Source organism: Pinus tabuliformis, chromosome 1_1, assembly GCF_031772625.1.
Source record: "Pinus tabuliformis cultivar Carrire ecotype Pingquan chromosome 1_1, CPIR1, whole genome shotgun sequence".
NCBI classification, from domain to species: domain Eukaryota; kingdom Viridiplantae; phylum Streptophyta; class Pinopsida; order Pinales; family Pinaceae; genus Pinus; species Pinus tabuliformis.
In genome coordinates, this window is record NC_142297.1 from 392,836,587 (window position 1) to 392,860,941 (window position 24,355).

General features: G+C 37.2%; 2 protein-coding genes across 2 annotated transcripts in view; both read right to left on the reverse strand.

The window, feature by feature from the left end:
* Window positions 1-7,333: 7,333 nt before the first annotated feature.
* Window positions 7,334-24,355, reverse strand: part of LOC149213278 (disease resistance protein Roq1-like) — a 206,425-nt gene continuing 189,403 nt past the window's right edge. Inside the window, exon 7 of the mRNA XM_089391975.1 lies at window positions 7,334-7,405. The gene's annotated coding sequence lies outside the window, so the exon portion shown is untranslated. The remainder of the gene's footprint in view (window positions 7,406-24,355) is intronic.
* Window positions 21,521-24,137, reverse strand: LOC149213279 (disease resistance protein Roq1-like). Its single transcript, XM_089390741.1, has 2 exons — window positions 23,517-24,137; window positions 21,521-22,400 (listed from the first exon to the last, which is right to left on the reverse strand). The coding sequence occupies exons 1-2, from the start codon at window positions 24,047-24,049 to the stop codon at window positions 21,779-21,781; spliced, it is 1,155 nt and encodes a 384-aa protein (XP_089246867.1). The 5' UTR covers window positions 24,050-24,137; the 3' UTR covers window positions 21,521-21,778.

The following is a 24,355-nucleotide window of genomic DNA, read 5'->3' on the forward strand; positions in this document are numbered from 1 at the left end:
TTTTATGTCATCAAAATAGTTTAGATTTAAGAATTGTGTTTTATAATACCCATTAAATTTGTTGGTGGTTCATAAGAATGGTGTTTGACTAGACAAATTTTGAAAAGAAATTTAGAAGAAAGATAATAAAAAAAAATCTATAAAGATAGATATTGATATTTCTAATTCATAATTTTACTCTTTGGAAAATAAATATGGAAGATCCGGTTACTAAAAAAAATTGGGACTCATGTGGTCACTAGATTAATCAATATAAATGATAAAGAGTAAAATAAACTAAAAAAAGATCATGATTTTCATTTCATTTTGGATTTGTATACTTTTTATTCTCAATGGTTTTGAAGTCCTAGTAGTGTTAGGATATTCCGACACATAGGAAATAGTTAAGTACAACTTGGTCTAGTATAGAGTTAGGTACAGAGTTAGGTAAAGTGTGTTTCTTTACTATGTACATTTTGTAACCTACAATCCGACGGTCACGATATGTAGTGATCCGACGGTTCATTCTCTCCTCGGTATTACCGACACTTGATCCGTGGCTTAACACCCGATTGGTCCATGATTTCTATTTAAAGCGCATGGAGGGTCATTTGTAGGGTAATCTGTCTATGAGAGAAGCATATGTAAATTTTCATTCTTTTATTAACAAATTGCCTGAAGTGGTCACGTTGGCTTAGGCCATGGACTGTTTCCCTCTTTGAGGGTTTTAACCACGTCAAAATACTGATGTATTGATCTGTGAACTGTTTGTGAGTGGTGTCCTTTGGTGTTCTGTCTGAGGAACTTACCCTGTAAATTCCTACAAGTAGATACCTAGATATGGGAGACGCTAAATGTTTTTTAAGTTTCCAATGTCACTGGTCATTAAAATGTTGTTGAGAAGAATGTTTTCAACATTAGAAATTAAATAGGACACAATATGCATTATCAATTTAAATGGATTTCATGTGTTTATGAGACACTTAACTTCCATGGTAAGTCACTTCAATAGAAGGATCAATCTATGGCTTATTATGACAGGTTCATGGAAGAATTTGACAATAATTATTATGAATTTTAATGGGATGATTTCAAGATTGGGATCACTATGAGATAATTACTAAATGAGAAAACAAAGGCAACCATCAATAGGAGTGCCTTTACATTTATAGGTATTAATTACTTGGAGTTTTCTATAGAAATGAAAAAGAAAATATTTCATCGTATATTTAAGTTCAACCAAAGATCATATAATAGGAAGAGGAAACATACTTGGATGGAGATGGATGGAAGAGGAAACATACTTGGATGAAGTTCGAGGTTGTAGTTTGACATACTTGGATGGAGATGGACCTTCTCTCTCGAAGTGTCATCAGTACAAATTTATTGCAAAAATTTATGGGAAACTAGTTATAAGGCACTTTACAACAAAATAACTGAAGGTTTTATCTCACCCTTATTTTACATCATCTTTGAAAGTGCATGCTACATGCATTAGAAAAATCATAGCCTATAAAATTTCACATAAACTCCCTATATTTGTCACTCACAAAGTGATCCTACAGGGATTGACATATCAAGTGACAACGAAACTTGGAGGCATGTTAGTCCGATCAAAGAAAGAACCATGGCCTACTTTCCCAATCTATGTGGGCACATACTGTATAAAATGTTATAAAGAAGTAGAAGTTGAAGCCACTAATTTGGAATGCCTCGAATTTGGTGAGCTTAGATTCCACAATTATGATCCCAGGGGTATTGCAATGACTCACTGTAATCAATTAAAGTTTAAATGGCCATAAACATCAAGCAATGATGAAGAAGAAAAAATATCAAAAACTTATACAATGTTGCACTAGCTATAAATGCCCAAAAGGATAATGGCTCTAAACCTACAAATGGTGCCAAACTTTAGAACAAAGAGTCATCCAAAGGTAAATATGCCAAAGACAAGAAGGTTGCCCAAAACAGGGAAAGAGAGAAAGAAGCAACCAAGAAATAAATGCAGAAGAAACTAAAAGCATAACAAAAGGCCAAAAGGGAGGAAGAGTAAAAGAAGAAATAGGAAGGGGAAAAGAGGAAACAAGAAGAGGAAAAGAAGCAACAAGAGAAAGAAAGAGAAGATGCAAAGAAGCATGAAGAGTAAAGACATGCAAAAGAGATAGTAAATAAATAGGCATAGGAGGATGCAAGGCAAAAAGAGAAAAGGGAGAAGAGCACTCAAGAAATCTCACCACCTATGGATGTTAATCCTTCAACACCAACCCTGGTATTAAATAAATAGGCACAGGAGGATGCAAGGCAAAAAGAGAATAGGGAGAAGAGCACTAAAGAAATCTCACCACCTATGGATGTTAATCCTTCAACACCAACCCTGGTATTGCTTATAGGAGGATATTTACCAATCAGGGAGATGTGTATCACCATTGGCGAGGAGAATCAAATCTTAGACCCATCAATCTTCAAATTTGACTCAGGTTCTAGAAAAATGTTCCAAGAGAGACGAAGGTACTTAGCCTGATAACTTGTAAAACTAATCTTAGTATCCACGGAACATAATATAGTTTCTAATACCATGAGTAATCCACTAACGATTTCTTCAGCTGGAACGGACGTTCAACTACCACTGAAAGAAACATCGAGCAGTTGTTAGATAAGATCAAGGGATTAGAAAGGAACCTGAGTAATGCACAAAAGGAGAATCTAAGGTTTCATAAAGAGAACCAAGCCTTGTTAGTCTCAAGCTCCCATGATAAAGACTATCAAGCAGTTGTTGGAAGTAATGCTTCCATGTCATGTGTAGTCTTCATTAGGAGTTATGAGGAGTCGGTGTAGAAGTTCTTGTTTCCAATGTGTGAGTTGTAATGATGATCTGGTTGTGTCAAAGTCATTAATTTGTGTCTTATATATTTGTACCTGTGATGATCAATAAAAGTATCAAGTGAGATTTGTGTTGTGTGTAATCGCTCTCTACTCTCTCTTCTATTTTTCTAATAGCAGCAAAGTTGAAGGAAAAAAAGCATTGGAAATTATCATGAATCAGTTTTGAAGGGAATTTTCCACTCTTTAGAAGGTAGCTTCTACAGTTAAAAATGCAATCAAGAGAAAAGGTATGTTGTTGAAAGAAGCCTCAATAGCTATAGACATAATGTATGGATGGAACATAAAACATCCGACTACACTACAAAACTTACCAAGGAGAGATGAGATAGGAAAAGAGAGGGATACAATGGAAATTAGATTAACATTTAAGTCCAAGAGAAGCTTGGAAAGGGTGTAATCAAAACTCTGAATATTTATTAGCAACTTCATAGCATGTTAGAAATTTTGATCAAATCCTACAAGATAATTCCCATTGGAGCACACGGAGAAATAAGCTTAGAACATAAGTTACGGAAGGAAATAGAAGAAATGATAGAAGCACACAAATTGGCCATCACTCAGAGGGACATGAAGCCTACTCAATCAACATTGGAACAACACTTGGTAGAACTAACAACAGTACATGTGATGCTCTATGCTCTGTTCCACTTAGTAGAGTCAAATATAAAGAGGATATTGCCCCGTACTTTTGAATGTGAAATCACCAATGAGACACTGGTTTTAGGGAAAGTCTTGTCTCTGGATGTTGATTACAAGGCATGGTAGGCTTACCTAACATAGGAATTACAAGTTCAAACCCTTTCCTTGACTATTTTGGAATTGTGCCATAAAAGATGTTTAATTTTATTATTTTTAATTTCATGTAATTATGTAAAAGAAAATAGAATTAGAAAATAAAGTAAAATAGAAATTAAACATGAGGATAAATGAAGAGTCATGGAAGGTGAAGAGTCACAGCATATGAAGAGTCATCTCACTTTGTATAAATATACCCTCATCGCTAGTTAGAAGGGACTTTTAGTTTTGGGCTCCTTGTAGCACTTTGAACTTTGAAAGGGGAAAACTTATAGATTTCTTTGAAGATCGAGTGGTAGATTTGCATTCCCACTATTGTGTCTCGTGGATATATTGTATGATTGTACATGGGATATTTCAGTGTCAATGTTGAAAAGCTCTTTTGGGCTGAGATAAGCATTCCTTTGACGTGTTATTGAACACTTATAAAACTATTATTTGTTTTTTTTAACGGTATGTGATTGTTGTTCATATGGTTAAAATTATTGAACTATTTTGTCAATTAAAAACTTATATCTTCCCTAGAATTGTTTGCTTCATTATACATTTTTTCACGATGGTTATTAGTTTCAAACTATTTTACAATTGGTATCTAGTACACTTCAATATTCATTCATCTTAATTAAAGTTTGATAAAATTATTCCTTTGAGATTCATGACTATTTACCAATTCGCTGCAATATCCTTTGTGTCTCTTACTTAAGGTATTTCCACAAGTTATTCTAACTTGTATCTTGCAGGGAGTCTTATTTGGATTTCGCTTTCCCTTGCTCACTTCGTCCAATATCTTATTTTCACCAAATAGGATCAGGCGATCGGGCCAACATTCTGCGTGGAAATCCTATTCCAAACATTGTGAGTTCTAATTAGGACTTCATACTGAGGAGACCCCTTTAATCATTGGTAGTGCATTTCACCTCATCAACCATACACTAGTCATCATGGGTGTAGGAAATCTATACTTAAGCACAATAATTTTAGGTCTCATGTCCAATCCTTGATGTTTTATTGTCAACAACATTTGATTCTCTAATGCATGAACTTTATCAGGTATATACACAACTTGTGCTCAAATAAGAGCATGAAAGTAAACTTTTCTTTTATAATCATGATAATCTTTAGCATAAAACCACAAAACAAGATTTCAATTAATATTGTTTCATATTATTTTTATCTCAAAGCTTCAACTTCTTTTTAAATGGATATAATTCTAATTATATTCAATTTCATTTTTATTGTTAAGATAAAAATAAAAATTGAAGGACACTTTCAAATTATTATCAAAATAATGGAGAAATGATCCCATGGAATGTATATTCCAATTACAAAAAAATTATGTACCATTAGGTGAAAGAATCGCTGCATTAAATACAATAGGCAAATATTCCTAAATTCAATATATTAGGGGCTTGGAGAGTCTCCAAGAGCAAATGAGTAGCATGCAAAATGTTCCACATTGTCTGCCCATCCTTTTTCCAATCCCATTTCTTGTAATTTGTCCACACCATAGTTAAGTAAATACCAGTCAAGTAAACAACAAACACATTAGTGTCAAGCAAAACCAAACAAAGACATTGGCATTTGTATTTCTCCCCTATAATATTTGAAAATCCTTTCAAATATATTCATTCAACTTGAAGTACACACTGCTATAGCAAGGTATCAATCGAGTAGACATCTAGAAAAATGTGGAAAGATGTATTCACACTTATATAAGGAAGTGCATGTAAGTAATCCAAAATCCTTAAAATATCACTGATTTTCTTTCTGTAATATCATGAATAGAAAAATAACATATTTGTCATGGAGCAAGTCATGAAAATTGCCTGTATTAAAACTCTGTATATGGTGTATTATTGGGAAACTTTTTAAGATGTTCCTTTACCTTTCCCGCGTTGAGCATAGCTTGGGAAAATTCTATATTTTCTCATTTAGCGTCCGCTTCTGAAAGTTAAAATGGTACATATTATACTTGTCCAATTCTCAACATACTACAAATGAAATATTGAAAAGAGCCCAAAACCAAGGGAAAATCATTTTCTAACGAAATCAAAACAAATAATATTCTAACATAATTTCACGTCTCGTAAGTTACTATGCTATGAGCTTAAGCTGCAGGGATGATTCTTTGAATTTTATCCCACCTTGAAGAACTCACATTTAACAAGATATTCATATATTTACTATGATGCTAAATTGCCTATTGTCGGCAAAAATTCAAGTATAAATACAAATTAAAATTAAAAAAAAATCAGCAATGTTACGTAGGAGGGGAACCATCTTAGCAATTACCTTTCTTCTGTTTAATTTGATTTAACCTGAGTTTGGAGAAATTCAATATATAGTTTTTTATAAATAATAGATAAAAGTCTAAACAAAAGATGAGGCAACCTTGTTAATTTTTAATCAATTCTTATTCTATATCTCTAGAACAGTTAGACCAACCTTCTTGGCTCTTTGTTTTGGATGCGTTTTGTATAGAATACATTGGTATTAAAATATCAACCACAATGATACAATGTATAAACCATGAAAGAAAATGACATGTCCTCTATAGTTGTGTGCTCAAAGGAAATCCAGCAAGGATGTATGCATTGTCTATCATGGAATAATCTTGAGGAAAAATGCCAATTGAGACATTGAACTCCACTACCAATGGAATATGGTGGTGTTGGGTTAGGAAAGGATGCATTGAAGTGCTCAAGTTCCAGCTCCAATATGTAGTTATCTTTCACACTAGAAAATACAAAACCATGTGATTTTATTATCCAAGAAAAAAGAGGAGTGAGTCTGGATTTGTGCACTTATGATAGTGTGTAGAAAATATATAAGATAGTGACATATAGTTGGAATTGTAATCTATAACCTTTATATACATGCACCAAAAGTGGAAATCAGTGCAGTTGCAAGTATCTAGTGACAAGGTTTATTATTTTCTTTATTTAGTAGTGCAGAAAAGAAATCAAGGAAATTAAGAAAAAAAAGATACATAAATAGAGAGCAGAGTGGATCTTCAATCTTCAAGAAATAATTTTAAAAGTCATAGAAATAATCTAGTTATGATATGCAATATATGATTTACAACATCCACCTTTACATCATTTTCATTTAAGGTACTACCTTCATCCACAATGTGTTCCTAGAATTCCAAATATTTAGGTATAGAAAATTGTTCAACAGCAAGTTCATCAACGATGACACAGACATAATCCCACACATCTGGCCTCAATCCTACTGCAAGAGCAACCCATGGTGGAAGAACAATGGCCTCCTATAGCGTATGTCATATTGACATGAGCAACAAATAATTACAAATACATTTTGTGACATGTACAACTACATTGATATTGAAATCTACTGTTCAAGGAATGTAATAATATTGTATGTCTTTTAAGAAATGGAAAAACCCATGGTGGAAGAACAATGGCTTCCTATAACATATGTCATATTGACATGAGCAACAAATAACTACAAATTCATTTTGTGACAAGTATAACTACATTGATATTGAAATCTACTATTCAAAGAATATAATAATGTTGTATGTCTTTTAACAAATGGAAAAAGTTGGAAATTCATTTTGTGACAAGTACAACTACATTGATATTGAAATCTACCGTTTAAACAATGGAAAAAGTTGGAAAAAGTTTGACTATACCTCTGGGGACCTTAACACCTCCTAATAGCCCATCTTGAAGCTTTTGAAGAGGCTGAAAATATTCTTCCCTTGCCCTGAGTATCTACGACACTAAACAAAAATTCCATTTAACCTTTCATAAGTTCCCTTATGGAGAGGAAAGGCAAGACATACCGGGCCCCACCAGCATATGCACTAGTCCTTTCTCAAATAACTTAAAAAATAAAGAAACATAGTTTTCCAATACATTTTCAACATTTTGAAATTTACAACAGTACACGAACGACATAATAAGTAAACATTGTTCTTTTCAATTTTTCTATTATCTTAGGTAGACAGTCGATGTTACGTGTATGGAATTGTTTGTCCACAATTTGAAATTAAGGAGGAAAAAACTGAAAGATAGTCATGGTAAGCCTATTGTAAATAGTCAATATAAAAAATATGTTATTCTTTTAATTTTGCAACAGCCCTTAAAACAATTGCTCCTAATAGGTTTTCAAAATGCGCATTTAAATGTCTACATATTTCCATTATGACGTTACTCAAAGTCTACGTAAGTTCCTGCTACCAATCCATATATCCATAATTATCTAATATGAAAGTAAAATGCATATTTAACTGGTGGCTGCAATTCATTAAGTTCCTGCTGCAAATCCATATATCCATAATTATCTAATATGAAAGTAAAATGAATATTTAACTGATCGCTGCAATTCATTATTTTCCAGCTAAATTCCAAATTTACCACCAAAAGCGGAGAGATACATTCTTATCTGAAATTCTCAAAAATGTCTACATAGTGTGCCTTTGAGTGCTACAAAAAAATCATGTGTTTTGAGGCAAAACCAGAGCATCTATTTCCCAAAATATGTCTACATAGTGTTGTGTCGAGTGTCAGAATAAAAACAGACCAAACATTGCCCAAAATGTCTACATAATGCTATTAGCCTAAAGAGTCATATTTTTTTGTCTTCATTTTATCTTAAAAATCATTTGCCTCATTGACCTAAAGACTACATCTCATTCTTATTTCTGTGTAACATAGATACCACTCTCGTTCCAAGTGATATCCCTAGCAATGACCATGGTAATTATTAAATTAAAAGGTAAAAATAAAAGTAACTTGTCCCACAGATCTGATTCTTATTTCTGTGTAGCATAGATATCACTCTCGTTCCAACTTCCAAGTGATATCCCTAGCATTGACATGATAATTATTAAATTAAATGGTAAAAAGAAAAGTAAATACATATAAACAATTTGACCTAATTGCTTCTCGAATACTGTTGCGTTAAAGCCTTTTAAATGGGTGGTAGATGAAGATGTTTCTCCTCCACATATATTGTGGTAGATAACCATGTTACCACCCACATCTTGCAAATATTGCCAATTCAGACATGAACTCTCTGAGTTATAACGGGAGATCAAGAACTTATGGCCATCCAGGGAAGAAAAAGAAAAATATGATACTTAATTTAACGATAAACTGTTAAAAGGAATATTTGGATAGGTTGGATGAAGTTCAGATTAATCCACAAAACTCATCTAAATAGAAACATTGGAATCATTAGTCCATCTCCTACGAGGACAATCTGAAAAGTGCAATTTTCTGACCCAATATCATGCTTCTCCCTTGGAAAATCACTTATAGAGTTGTCCATCCCATCAATCTGGAAAAAATAAAGAACTTGCAAACCCACTAAGTACAGAAATACCCATAGTTACACGGGTACCACTCCTAGGTATTGTAGAGCACGTACCTGAAGCTCCCCCACTCCCCGCTCCTGGGAGCTTGGGAGCTGATCGGAAACGCTCCAAAACCGCCGAGAGCTTCAACAGGTACTTTGGAGCTTTTAGGAGCTTCACTGCAACATGTTTTGGGAGCTTCATTGCAATGAATAAGTGCAAACTTAGGTGTATTTGACGTTTCCAGCTTGGGTGCTGCTTAAACTGATGGAATTGTGCAAAGGGAAGGGTATGCCACTGGGTTTAGATTTGCATATGGGTGTGGAACTAAGAGAAACAACCCGTTTATGGAAAGCCCTTCTATCCAAATGAAGATGAGGCGCCTGGCCAATCATGATATTTGTCATTGGAAAGCTATTCATTCTCCTCATATACGCGGATGGCGGATGGATGGATATAAAAGAATTTAGGAAGATTGTTGGCCACGGGCAAAACCATCATTATTGGCAGAACTGAATGGACACAAGATGGAATACTAAAGAAAAAGAAAGTTGAAATTATGAAACATAAATATTATTAAAAAAAAAAAAAATCGTATTTATTGAAGTATAAAATATATATTGACTTGGAAATTTATGATCTTATTATACAAACTCTTCTTAAAATAAGGTTGGATTTAAACTCTATTGTTTTAATTTTCTTAATTACTATTAACATATATTTTATGTTTTCTTATCTCTATTATAAATAGATGTAATATATATAATATTCGTGAGTTTACATCAAGGGTGAAGAATTGAACCAGTGACTTAAAAATCACCTAATAATCGAGTAATAACAACATTTTTTTTGGTTTGGAAGTTCTACATGTTTCTTTGCTCGGAAAGAATTTGATTGAGAAATTGTTTATGAATTAATATTTTGATTTTTTTTGTTTTACATATTTTTTTGCAAGATAAAATTTGATTGGCAAATTTTAGATGAAAATAAATTAATTATTATATTTTTATTTTTAATATATTATATTAATGTCGCTCCCAATTTAACATTTCTGGTAAATTTAAGCAATACTTCTGACCTTACCGGATCATAAACTTGTGCAACATAAAAAAAAATACCCAATACACCTTACACCCCTGAGCAACCCTTTTGGGGCTCCAACTCTTAATACATGGGCTACAGTGTACAAAGTTAAATTAATGCAGAAAAATGCAGACACTTAACACTTGTAAATATCTCATAGACATTTTGATAACATAATCCACAAGGGAAGTAAAAGGGCAATTACCCGGAAAGCAGAGAAAGTATTTCATTCTGGTACTCAGAGAGCATGTCTTAAACACGCTCTGGAGAGCTTAGAGCACGGGTCAGCTTTGCAGCCACCATTCAATACCACAAAAGTGTTATTTGCTCTTAGTTACTATCCTTATCAGACTTTTGATAAATTCCTCTGATAACAGAATTCAATTCTAGGCACATCAGAATAATAATATAGATGTAAAGCAGAGAGATTCTAGAGAGTTTGAGAGTTTGAAAAATGATAACAAAATTCAAGTCTGCACACTAGTATAACATAGATATTTAGAAGCCAAGAGCTTCTAGAGAATTTGAAAAATTAACAGTGACATAGAATCCTTCTATCGAAACAAAAACCCTGCATTGCACGTAACGTAAACAGGTCAAGGAAAAAGCGTGGAAGAACAGGATACGGCCAGGGGCATTTATACCGACCGAGTAGATGACCCATACATTGTAGCCTGTAGGTAAATTAACTTAGAATATAAGAAAGCACAAACAAAAACCAGAACCCAGATCAGGGAAGGAAATCTTGATATTATCAAAAGCGGGTTACCATACAAAGGGTGTTGTTCCTCTCAATTCCTGGATTTCTCTACATTTTTCATTAGCTCTACCCTCAGCTAAGGGTGGAAGTTCCTTATATGTGCTTGTAAACCCTGGATTTTCAGAGGTAATTCTGTAACACTACATTGTTTTCTTTACTGACCACAACAGTTACATATATACATACGTATTTAGTTATATATATGTAAGTTTACTTTCTTTACTGATCATAACAGTTACATATATACATACATATATAGTTATAAATATATACTTACATATATAGCACATAAATTAAGGACATCCACATTTCTATATCATGAGTACAACTCATATATAGTAAATAATAATTTCTAGATGGACTCTGGGAACTACAGCAACACATGGAAACAATTTGTGAAATAATTCATTGTCAGATTAGAATGTGGTAAAATGTTCTGCTCAATATAGTAATGAAATCATTGTTTCTGTTAAGTTTTCAAAGGGCCGGGCCATTTTCGCTGCCGTAAGCTGAAGTGCAGATGGATCATCAGATTGAAATATTGGACTCAAAAGATCGTTGAAGGAATGTGATCATTTTGGAAACAACATGGCTAATCGCCGCAGGAATGTGAGGTTTCTCAAACCTCTAAAAAAAATAATGCCATTCTTTGCTTGGGAAACGATTCAAGTGCAACACAACTTGTTGGGGAAAATCTTTAGGCGTAGGTTGTATTATGATAAGAATCCTGATTAGCTGTTTACATATATCATGTAAACATTGTTCTGTTGTCCAAATCAAACAAAAATCCAAGATAAATGAATGTTAGAATATTAATTCCAACTGCGTGCAGTGTTGGCGGATGCGGACAGTTGGACAGCGACAGCAGCACAGTCAGTTGCCGAATCAGTCATCGTGCAGCAGAAAAACAGCTCCGGAAAACCGTCAGTTTATATCACATCACCTATTGGAAAAAGTTGTTTTTGTCAGAGGGCCTCCGAACACACACGCGTCCTGTGTACGATCCTAAAACCACCAAACTCCCGGCCATTAAACATCGTTTGGTTCGTGTGATTTAAGCATGCGATATGCGTCCGATCAAGTCAACGGACCAGAATCTCCTTCAACTTGCCTGAACTTTTGCTTGACCGCCCATGTGAAGGAATTAATGAGATCTATGATTTTTCGTAGATTGTAGGTGAGATGCTTTAATTCTTGTTTGCACGGATGTATGGCGAATTAAAGAATGGTATGGGCTAGTCAACGGACAATTAAAATCCCCTTCGTTTTTGGTATATGTAATGTTGTTATTGATCATTGTAACACATGGAATGAAATGAAACTGGGTTCGCAGCAGCGAATAAAAACTAGGGAGATGCACAGTAGTGCATAAGATATGCATTTGTATTTGTAATGTTTTGTGCATGCTCATTTGCATACGAATTGATTACACAGAAGATGAAGGAAAGTGTTCGTAGCAGCGAATAAAAACCAAGGAGAGCACAGCAGTGTGAAACCAGAGCGAGGGTTGTGAAACCAGAGTAGGGATGAAATGAAGAAGAGGGCTCGAGGCAGCGAGGAAGAAGAACAGGGGAGCAACGTGGAAGTTTTTGTCATGTGTTGACTTCGTTTTGTAAGTAAGGAACGCACCGCAGTGCGAAAACGTTTTTGTTGTAAATCATACACATTGTAATGTAATGGAAGGAATATACGCACAGCAGTGTGTAGAAGAAGCAGGGGAAAAATTTTGAACAAGTAGATATTGTATTGAAAACATTTGTGAAACGCACAACAATGCGAGTAGAGAAGAGAACAAAACTGGAGCAGCTTGCAAATGGAGTATAGGTTTTTCACAACAGTGTGAATGGGAATGCACAGCAGCGTGGTAATTTTGTGAAGCTCATGCATTGAAATGCATAGCAATTTTATGTAATGTGAAGAATGGATTTGTAAGTTTTTTTTATTTTACAGCAGTGAATGTAGAAACTTTTCACATAGCAGTGAATGAAGATTTTACATGGTAGTGTAAATTTATTTGTAAAAGAGGCAGAGTAATTTTTGGTGAAAGTTCTTGGTGAATCCCTCTGTTAAAGAGGAAGGTGTTTTTCAGCACAATCTCTTGGTGAATCCCTCTATCAAGAGGAAGATGATTTTCAACATAGACTGGTGAATCCCTCTATCAAGAGGAAGATGCTCTTCAGCATAATCTCTTGGAGAATCCCTCTGTGTGAGGAAGATATTTTTGTAAAAGCAGTGTTGGTGAATCCCTCTGTTGAGAGGAAGACTCTTTTGTAACAGTAGCTGTGTAATCCCTCTGTAAGAGGAAGAAGTTTGTATCAGGCATTTTATTAATGAATACAAGTTTGATTTGTATGTGGAAAGCTCTGTCTGCTCAGAAATTTTTTTAAGCTTCCCTGTGTCAAAGGTCCTGTGGCAGAAACAAAGCATTTTCTCTGTTCTTTTATGTTTGAAATTACCAGAAATTTTCAACAGTGGTATCAGAGCAGATCCAAGCTCTTTGAAGGTATCAAAGAAGCTGAAGGGAGTTTTTTGCTGCAACAACTTCTTCAGCAGAGTGAAGTCTCAGGCAAAAGAATCCAAGGTATTTCTCAGATTAATTTTCTGTGTTGTTGTTGAAGAAACAGTCAGTCATTTTAAATACATAGTCAGGTATTTGAAGCATAGTTAAGAATGGCAAGGTCAAAAAAGAAAGTCTCCAATCCTTCTAAGGATGTGTCTTCCTCTACTACTAAAATAGAAGACAATCTATTTGAAAGCATTCTATTTGAGGCTCCAAGGTTCAATGGGAACTTTGATATATGAGAAATAAAAATGAGGACTTTCTTACAATCTGAAAGGATTGAAATTTGGGAATCAGTGATTGATGATAGCAGGATGGATAGAGAATCAAAGGAATACAATGCAAAAGTAGCAAAGACAATCTTGGACGGACTACCTGATTCTATAAAGAAGAATCTAGGAAAATATTCATCAGCAAAGGATATATGGGACAGACTTCATGACCTTCATGCAAAGGGAGCACTGACCATGACCATCAGTCAAGAAGGAAATTCTGAACCCATCATAGAAGCTGAAAATGAGAAGGTTGACCTCATCAAGCTTCAAGTACAAGAAAGGGATGAAGAGCTCGCCAAGCTTAAGAAGGAACTTGATCAAAGCAAAAGGAAGCATCATGAAGAAGTCATATCCATGACAAATCAATTGAATAAAGCAAAGAAGCAGGAAGATACCTTGTCAAGTCAACTTGAACAAAGGCACAAGAGAGTGAACAAACTTGTAGAAGGGATTTGTCAGTACAAGGTAGAGGTCTCCTCCCTTAAGTCTCAATTACAAGAAGCTAGGAAACAGGCACAAGAAGCTGAGAAGAAAATGGAGAGCAGTCAAGCAAAGAATGAAGAAATCTCCAAAATGAAGTCAGATATCATCTCCCTTAAAATAGTAGCAACTGAAGCTACTCGTAGCAAGGAAGAAACTGAGGAACAACTTGCATAGAAGAATAAAGAGTGTGAAAGATTGGAAGAAGAGATTGTCCTCCTCAGAAAAAAGGTTGAAGGGATGAACAAAATCATGAAGAGCTCTCAAGCCTTGGATGACATGCTCAGCTATCACAGATCTCCATCTGATAAATCAGGACTCGGGTATGTAGGTGAACCCTCAAACAAGAATGAAAATGCTTTAAGCAAAGGAGATCTGAAGAAGCTAGAAAGAAATTGTGATGCTCCTAGTTCCAGCAAAGGCAAGGAGAAAAATCAAGGCTACAATAAAAGAAATCCTACTCCAAGTAGAAAACCAGCTCCAAGAAGAAATGTTGATGATGTCAAAGAGGCAAAAGGCAATGGTTATCATCAAAGGATCTCAAGGCAGAAAAGCTTCATAATTACATCAAGAAAACCACCATCTCCCAGGTACCAAAGTTCATTTTCTGGTTATTGTTATTCTTGTTCAAACTTTGGTCATATGGCAAAAGACTGTAGAGCATTTCATAGAGATAGATGTTATGGACTTCGACAACCTCCAAGAAACAATTTTACAGGAAGAAATCATGAAACCTTATTCATGAACAATGTAGAATGTTTCAAATGTCATAACATTGGGCATATGGCACGTGATTGTAACTTAACATGGGCTCTTACACAAGCTAGAATCATGCAAAAGAAGAACGTTACACACGTATGGAGAAGGAAGGAAATACAATACGAAAGTCCCTTGAGCTCCGCAGCCAATCTAAGTTTCTTTTGAGAAGACTCTGCCAAAAGAAAATGATGCATACACTTAGGGGGAGCCTATAATTCTTGATCATTATTGCTGAAGCTATTAGTGAACGGGTTCTTATAAAATCCTTGCTGAACCATATTAACAGTCATTCTTTGATGAAGATCTTCTTATAGGGGAGAGATGAAATTAAATCTGTCATAAGTGCAGATAAGAAAAGGTTGCAGGATGGCTTGGAGACGCAAAGATTGGAAATCTTGCCGGAGGCAGAGAGAAAGAGGATATTACATGATTGGAGTGCCTGAGCAAAGCAGTGAAAGTGATGAAAGGAAAGCTGATACGAATAGGCAGAAAAGTTATGAATTCTTGAGGAAGTGTTTGGGTATGTCTGAACGCCTAGCAGTTGAAATTAAAGGGGAGTGTTGGAATATTAATTCCAACTACGTGCAGTGTTGGCAGACGCGGACAGTTGGACAGCGACGACAGCACAGTGAGTTGCTGAATCAGCCATCGTGCAGCAAGAAAACAGCTCCGGAAAACCGCCAGTTTATATCGCACCACCTATTGGCAAAATCTGTTTTTGTCAGAGGGCCTCCGAACACACACGCGTCCTGTGTACGATCCTAAAACCACCAAACTCCCGGCCATTAAACATCGTTTGGTTCGTGTGATTTAAGCATGCGATATGCGTCCGATCAAGTCAACGGACCAGGATCTCCTTCAACCTGCCTGAACTTTTGCTTGACCGCCCATGTGAAGGAATTAATGAGATTTATGATGTTTCGTAGATTGTAGGTGAGATGCTTTAATTCTTGTTTGCACGGATGTATGGCGAATTAAAGAATGGTATGGGCAAGTCAACGGACAATTAAAATCCCCTTCGTTTTTGGTATATGTAATGTTGTTATTGATCATTGTAACACATGGAATGAAATGAAACTGGGTTCGCAGCAGCGAATAAAAACCAGGGAGATGCACAGTAGTGCATAAGATATGCATTTGTATTTGTAATGTTTTGTGCGTGCTCATTTGCATATGAATTGATTACACACGGGATGAAGGAAAGTGTTCGCAGCAGCGAATAAAAACCAAGGAGAGCACAACAGTGCGAAACCAGAGCGAGGGTTGTGAAACCAGAGCAGGGATGAAATGAAGAAGAGGGCTCGGGGCAGCGAAGAAGAAGAACAGGGGAGCAGCGTGGAAGTTTTTGTCATGTGTTGACTTCGTTTTGTAAGTAAGGAACGCACCGCAGTGCGAAAACGTTTTTGTTGTAAATCATATACATTGTAATGTAATGGAAGGAATATACGCACAGCAGTGTGTAGAAGAAGCAGGGGAAATTTTTTGAACAGGTAGATATTGTATTGAAAACATTTGTGAAACGCACAGCAGTGCGAGTAGAGAAGAGAATGAAACTGGAGCAGCTTGCAAATGGAGTATAGGTTTTTCACAGCAGTGTGAATGGGAATGCACAGCAGCGTGGTAATTTTGTGGAGCTCATGCATTGAAATGCATAGCAATTTTATGTAATGTGAAGAATGGATTTGTAAGTTTTTTTTATTTTACAGCAGTGAATGTAAAAACTTTTTACATAGCAGTGAATGAAGATTTTACACAGCAGTGTAAAATTATTTGTAAAAGAGGCAGAGTAATTTTTGGTGAAAGTTCTTGGTGAATCCCTCTATTAAAGAGGAAGGTGTTTTTCAGCACAGTCTCTTGGTGAATCCCTCTATCAAGAGGAAGATGATTTTCAGCATAGACTGGTGAATCCCTCTATCAAGAGGAAGATGCTCTTCAGCATAATCTCTTGGAGAATCCCTCTGTGTGAGGAAGATATTTTTGTAAAAGCAGTGTTGGTGAATCCCTCTATTGAGAGGAAGACTCTTTTGTAACAGCAGCTGTGTAATCCCTCTGTAAGAGGAAGAAGTTTGTATCAGGCATTTTATTAATGAATACAAGTTTGATTTGTATGTGGAAAACTCTATCTGCTCAGAAATTTTTTTAAGCTTCCCTGTGTCAAAGGTCCTGTGGCAGAAACAGAGCATTGTCTCTGTGTTCAGTTATTTTGTTTTTGGAATTTTACTAGAAAAATTCCCAACAATGAAAGCGGGAAGAATTAATGGTAAGCCACTTATATTTTGCTATATTTTGTTGTGTACTAGTCAGATCCATGAGGCACAACAACAAAGACTCGCACAACAACAAAGACTCGGATGTGTTGGGGATTTTTCTGGTAAAATCCCAAAAACAAACAAACTGAACACACAGAGACAATGATCTGTTTCCTTCTCTCCACAGGATCTTTTGCACAGGGAAGCTTAAAAAAAATTCTTGAGAACAGAGTATTACACACCCACACAAAGAGATTTGTATTCTTGCTTCCCCTTTCGTTTTTACAACATCCAAAGAACAACTTACATTTCAACCTGGTTTCTTTGGTTCGCACTGCTGTGCGGTATCTCACCTTGATTCACACTGGTCAACAAAAAACATTACCTAAGCTTATGCGCTCCCCCTGTTTTCTTTCACTGCCGCGAGCTCACACATTGCACTGGTGTGCGTTATCACTCCTTGCATCATACACTGGTCTTCATTCTTTTTCATTTAACACCTTCACTCTTGCACTACTGTGCACACCTCAAGTCTTTTTTATAAAGTCAACACCAACAAAAACATTACAGCCCCAAGCCCCTTTTCATTTCGCTCGTTATATGAAAAATTAACCCTAAACAAAAACATATGTTAAAACAAAAACGAACACACATAATTACTTTACGTGCCGTAAAAAAAAACTTCTACCAACTTTCTACGACCAGGAAGAGTTCATTAAATGCCTTAATGGAAAAAATCTGCGGTCAACCAAATGTTTATTTTACTCCACGCAATCTCATTTAATGCAGGCCTGAATGCAAGTTAGATTGATGGACAACGGAAATTGATGAGCTGCATCGGACAGTGGACAAGAATATCGGGAGCCCACTTCATGCCGAATGTTACGCTCCGATAAACTTGTACGGAAGGAAAAACGTTGAGGACGTGTGGCTGAAAACAAAGGCATCGGAGTTGATTGTCCGGAAACCACTTCACACCAAAACACCAAAAGGCGGTCCGAAAAGTCAAGTGGTTTTGCTGAGCGGTTTAGTTGTTGCGTGCTGGCTGAGTTGATGGCGGAATCCGGCTGAAGACTTCCCTACCGTCGCTGTCCATTCTGCGTCCACGGTGCCTGCAAGTGGAATTAATATTCCAACAGCATGCATGTAATGGAAGGGATGTGGAAAGAAACTAATTTACAAAATAATATTAGCTTGATAATATAACATGTAATTTGTAGCCTATTTTATAGCACTGGTGCTGAGATTCCCTCAGATCTGAGTAGATAACTCAGCTGGAGAGTTGGAAGCGCACTTACAAGAGAATGAGTTGAAATTGCTAAAACAATAGATGCAGGGGAGGGCCCTCAAGTCGTTTTCTTCCAATGCAGTGGTGAGCGCTTGCGTCGTCTGTTTGTTCGAAAAGGGATGCACGGGATAGGGGGAGGCTCCAGCGCCGAATGCCATGGCCTTATTAATGTTTGTCAACGGCCCCTGCGCCTACATGCCAGTTAGGCGGAGTTTGGAAAAGGACTTGAGAACCATGTAGAGCAATTTGCATTGATCGTTGGCATAGAACCATGTAATCTGTACGATAAGATGTTATTAAGAGGTCACATATTTATAATGAAAAACATAAACATAATAGTTCCCAAAAATGATGCAAGCAAAGAGCCTACTACCTGATCGCAAAAATTGATAAATGGGTCCTAGATTTGCAGCGCAGCAAGGGTGAGAATCCCTTCTTTCCAACATATGCGATAGCATTTGCTGTTGAGACTCTAGATATGTAATCACCTGCAACAGCATAATGAACCAACCAGCATAACGTAGATGAGGATGGATTTATAATAAAATCAATGCAGAATATAGAAATACAAATAGTGCGTAAATATAAGGAGAGCGATACCATAAAATCAAAGAAGAAAAGCACCTGGCCAAAATCAAAGAAGAAAAGCACCTTATAAAGCAGCAACTCCATTTTCCACGACCTGGTCGACTTGCAATTGCAGAATGTATCAGCGGAAGCAGCGAGAATGACGAACCTACAAAACTTTCTCTGCATCACGGAGACGCCTGGAAGGACAGGTGGTTCACTACAGCGACGGTTGACAAACTTACAAGGGAGGGCCATGTTGCAGATTGCGTTTGGGTTTGGAGAGACGATGAAAGAGCCAGAGAGAACTTCCCTTAAAAAAACGCCTTCGGCATAAAAATCAACGCGACGACCATGTACTCAATCAACTGTAAATATACCCAGTTGAGGATAGTCTCATGACCGCCTCTTCTGTTTTGTTTTTCAATCATCTGCGCCCTGGTCCACTACTCCCAGATTGGACACTATAATTTGGGACATTTAGGCATTTGAATATTCTCCAGCCACGTGCAATGTTCAATAGATGCCACCTCCTCTAACTCGCAGCACCCATAGACATGTAGCGTGCGAAGCTGTGCACATTGCAATAAGCCCCTTATTCTCTTGAGCTTCCAACATGCGCCTGCCAACAATTCCTTCAAAGACACCAATGTCTCCATACTTGGCAGCTCATGTAACGCATAGCACCTAACAACATTTAACACCCGAAGCTTTGTCGCCTTCTCTAAACCCCGTATGCTCTTCAATTTCTGGCATTCTTCTGCGTGCAACACCTCCAAAGATACCAATGTGTCCATTCTGGGTAGTTTTTCCAACTCAAAGCACCAACTAACATCTAACAGTTGAAGATTTGTCGCCTGCTCCAACCCCCGTATTCTCTTGAGCTTCGAACATGAGCTTGCCAACAATTCCTTCAAAGACACCAATGTCTCCATACTTGGCAGCTCTTTTAACTCAGAGCACCCACAAACATCTAACCGGCGAAGCTTTGTTGCGTCCTCCAACCCCGTCAGGCTCTTTAATTTTCCACATCCATTTGCTGACAATACCTCTAGAGATACCATTTTTTGCATACTTGGTAGTTCTTCTAGCTCAAAGCACCCACTAACATCCAACTCTCGAAGCTTTGTCGCTTGTAACAACCCCCGTATACTCTTCAGCTGCACACAATACTTTGCCTGCAACGTCTCCAAACATACCATTGTTTCCATATTTGGAAGTTCTTCTAACTCATAGCAGCTATCTACGTATAACTGTCGAAGCCTTGTCGGCTTCTTGGACCCCCTTAAGCTCTTCAACTTCATACATTGCACTGCGTACAACTCTTCCAAAGATGACATTGTTTCCATATTTGGAAGCACTTCAAGCTCAGAGCAACGACTAACGTCTAACTTTCGAAGCCTTGTCAGCTTCTCTGACCCCGGTAAGATCTTCAACTCCGTACATCCCGCTGCGCGCAACTCCTCCAAAAATGCCAATGTTTGCAGACCTGACAGCTGTTCTAACCTATAGCACCCACTAACATCTAATCGACGAAGCTTTCTCAGCTGGGCCAACCCCGGTATGCTCTTCAACTGCATACATCCATCCACTAGCAACTCCTCCAAATATACAGGAAACTGCAAAAGAGCATGCTAAATTTTTACGTGTTTCAATTAAAAGAAAGATATTTATATATTAATCTATCATGATTCTCATCTACAAAACCTTTCGAAGACATTATGGTGATAATAGCCACTAAACACTACACATGTTTAGACAACAAATTTCAATTTACCTGTGATTCCTGTTGCCACAATGTTTCTAATTTGTCCCCAGACACATTAAGAACCCTTAAGTTCTTCATTGGAACCCAGGTAGGGAGGCAAGAGTATGGACAATCTTTCCAGCGGAGCCATGTGAAATTTGGTGACTTTACCCTCTTCAAAATGCGTTCCAATAGAGAACCTTCAGTGTCAACCAGTTGTAACCTCCTCATCTGAATACCCTCAAATTCTTCATTGCGAAGATAATCCCTTTCAACCATTCTAATTCCCCGCACGATTATTTTCTGTCCATTATCAAAAAATTGATATTTATTAAATGAATGTTTATTCTTGCAAAATAATGAAGAACTTCCTGAATAAAATATAAAAGACTAAATGAGATTGACTACCCACAGATGATTGGTGCAGCAAATTATCAACGGCACTCTGGTTCCAATGCCAAAGTCGACGCGGCAACGAAGACAAGGCAATATGTCTTCCCATGTCTCTCAGGTGGTCATGCATATGTATCAGGTAATGCCTATGTAGGTTCAGGTAATGCATCACGTAAGGCCTATATATGTTCGGGTGACGCCTACGAAATAAAACGTACGGCAGGGTCGAACTTTCCCTCCCGAACATCCGTGCAATCATCCGTGCATTCGGACGGTTATCTTCCACTACTTCGACCACGCATTTGTTTTGTAGATTTCGCAACCCCAAGCAGCCATCCCAATCTGACATGTTCCATATTGTGATGGCTGTATCCCTATCTTCTCCATTGAAAAAGCAAGCTACGTCTAAAAAGATTTGTTTTTCCACTTCATCCAAGGCATCGTAACTAATGCGAAGCCTTTCTTCTATATTTTTGGGAAGTATATTTTCAAGTTTCTTCAATTGCTTTTCCCAATAAGACCTCTCGTCCTTTCCAGCCAGAAGCGCCCCGAATACTTTTAGAGATAACGGCAACCCATCACAGGCATTTGCGAACTTGTCGGCCAAATCTTTAAACTGTGGGTGTGGATAGGGCTAGCCCAAGGCATGATAGCAGAAGAGCACTAGAGAGTGTTGTTTATTAAGCCCCTTCTGCTTATAAATTGATGATTCTTCTATTCCTGATCCTGTGAGAACATCCGTATCTCGAGTTGTAATTAATATTAAGCTATTTGGGTGGATACAAGTTCGATTTGGCACAAGTGCATCAACCTGATCCACGGTATCTACATCATCTAAAATTAATAAAATCTGGTGAGAGGAGAGATGCTTTTTAAGCATTTCTATGCCTTCATCCTCATTACCTACTTCCAGACCTGAACCAATCAAGCTACTAAGAAGTTTGTTCTGCAACATGGTTAAAAAACCTTTCCTTACATTTTCTCTTACATCATCTAAAAAGCAAGATCTGGTGTAATGTAAACTCTTCCTATTGAAGAGTTCTTTGGCCAGGGTTGTCTTTCCAACACCACCCAACCCAACAATCCCTACGACCTGAGGTTTTCTTTCACCATGTTGATGCAGAGATAACACTTTATTTTCAAAATCTGTCACCTTTACATCCAAACCTGTTGGATACTTGGCTACATTCAATGGTGTTCTCTTAATCTTTCTCATCACGCGCTCAACCACCTTTTCGAGCAAGGCCCCCTCGTCACTGGTTATTCACAAGAAAATAGAAATAACTAATGAGAAACACACGTGCAAATTGTTAGATCAGAGCATACATCACACACAACAGATTTTTACTCATAGACGGCAATAGCAAAGAATAATTCACAGAGACAAACAAATAAAGAACAACAAGATTACTCAGTTGGAAACAACAGAATAGATAAAACAATCACTGGAGAATAAAAATCACTTAGCATTACATAACAGGCTTGGGCCTTGGCTGGCTTGCTTGCATTGGCCAGAGAAATTACAAATTTATAGAGGCAGAAGAAGGATCTAGAATCCTTGTATGTGATTCAAATGGAGATCTGAAATGATCTAAAAACTAATGGTGGTGCGGTGTTAAGATCTAGATTTAGAAACTAATGGCGATCTGGAGATCTAGAAAGATCTGAAGGATCTAGAATCCTGCGTGAATTTGGCTTCACACTTAACACAGATCTATGTACAACTTAAGCTAATACCTTAGCATTACATAAGAGGCTTGGGCCTTGGCTGGCTTGCTTGCTTTGGCTAGAGAAATTACGAATTTATAGAGGCAGAATAAGGATCTAGAATCCCTATATGTGATTCACAAGGAGATCTAGAAATCTAAAAACTAATGGCGGTGCGGTGTTAAGATCTAGATCTAAAAACTAATGGTGGTGTGGAGATCTAGAAGGATCTAGAATCCTACGTGAATTTGGCTTCACACTTAACACAGATCTATGTACAACTTAAGCTAATACCAATTTCTGGAGAGGGATATCTGGATGGAGATCTGGAATGATCTAAAAACTAATGGCGGTGCGGTGTTAATATCTAGATCTAGAAACTAATGGCGGTGTGGAGATCTAGAAAGATCTGATCTAATACCAATTTACGGAGAGGCATATCTGGATGGAGATCTGGAATGATCTAAAAACTAATGGTGGTGGGGTGTTAAGATCTAGATCTAAAAACTAATGGCATTGTGGAAACTAATGGCGGTGTGGAGATTTAGAAAAATCTGATCTAGAAAAATGTAAAATGCTGCGTGAATTTGGCTTCGCACTTAACACAGATCTATGTACAACTTAAGCTAATACCAATTTACGGAGAGGGATATCTGGATGCTTACCTGTTAAACGACTCTACCTCGAAACCGCTTATTTGAGAAACAGTAGAAAGAGCTTTTCTCCACTGTGCAATAGTGGCTGAGTCGTGTCTCGGCTTCTTTTCACTAGATTGAGGATCATCAGTCGTCTTCTCTTCAAGTTTCTGCAGGTCTCGAGCATACACTCCATCTTTTCCCTTCGTCCAACGAAGTTCACTAGGCTTCACATGGTAGAACACTGGAATTATCGTACCCTGTGACTCCAACATCGTTAAGAGTTCATTTAGACACCAGGTTGATTCAGCGTATCTGGCAGAAAATATGGCCACTTGCACAGAGGCTGTTCGAATAGCCCCTTCTATTTGAGAGTTAAAATACTCTCCTTGCTGCAATTCCTCTCGATCCAGAAAGACCTTCAATCCAAATGAAGTAAGCCGATGGTACAGATGACTGGCAAAGGTGTTTTTGACATCGGGACCCCTGTAATTTATAAAGACATCAAAGGAGGAATTGCTGGTGCTGTTAGGATTAACGGGGGTGGAGGTGGATGCAGCCATTTACAATTTGGAAAATAGAAACAGAAATGGGAGAGATGTGAAGGCTGGCGATGAGTATGACTCAGTCTGTGACTGAAATGAAGCCGATGAGCTTTGTAGGAATTTACAGGGTAAGTTCCTCAGAAAGAATACCAAAAGGACATCGCTCACAACCAGATCACAGATCAATACACCAGTATTTTTGATGTGGTTAAAACCCTCAAAGAGGGAAACAGTCCACGGCCTGTCCCAACGTGGGTACTACAGGCAATTTATTAATCAAAGAATGAAAATTTACATAAGCTTCTCTCATGCACGGATTACCCG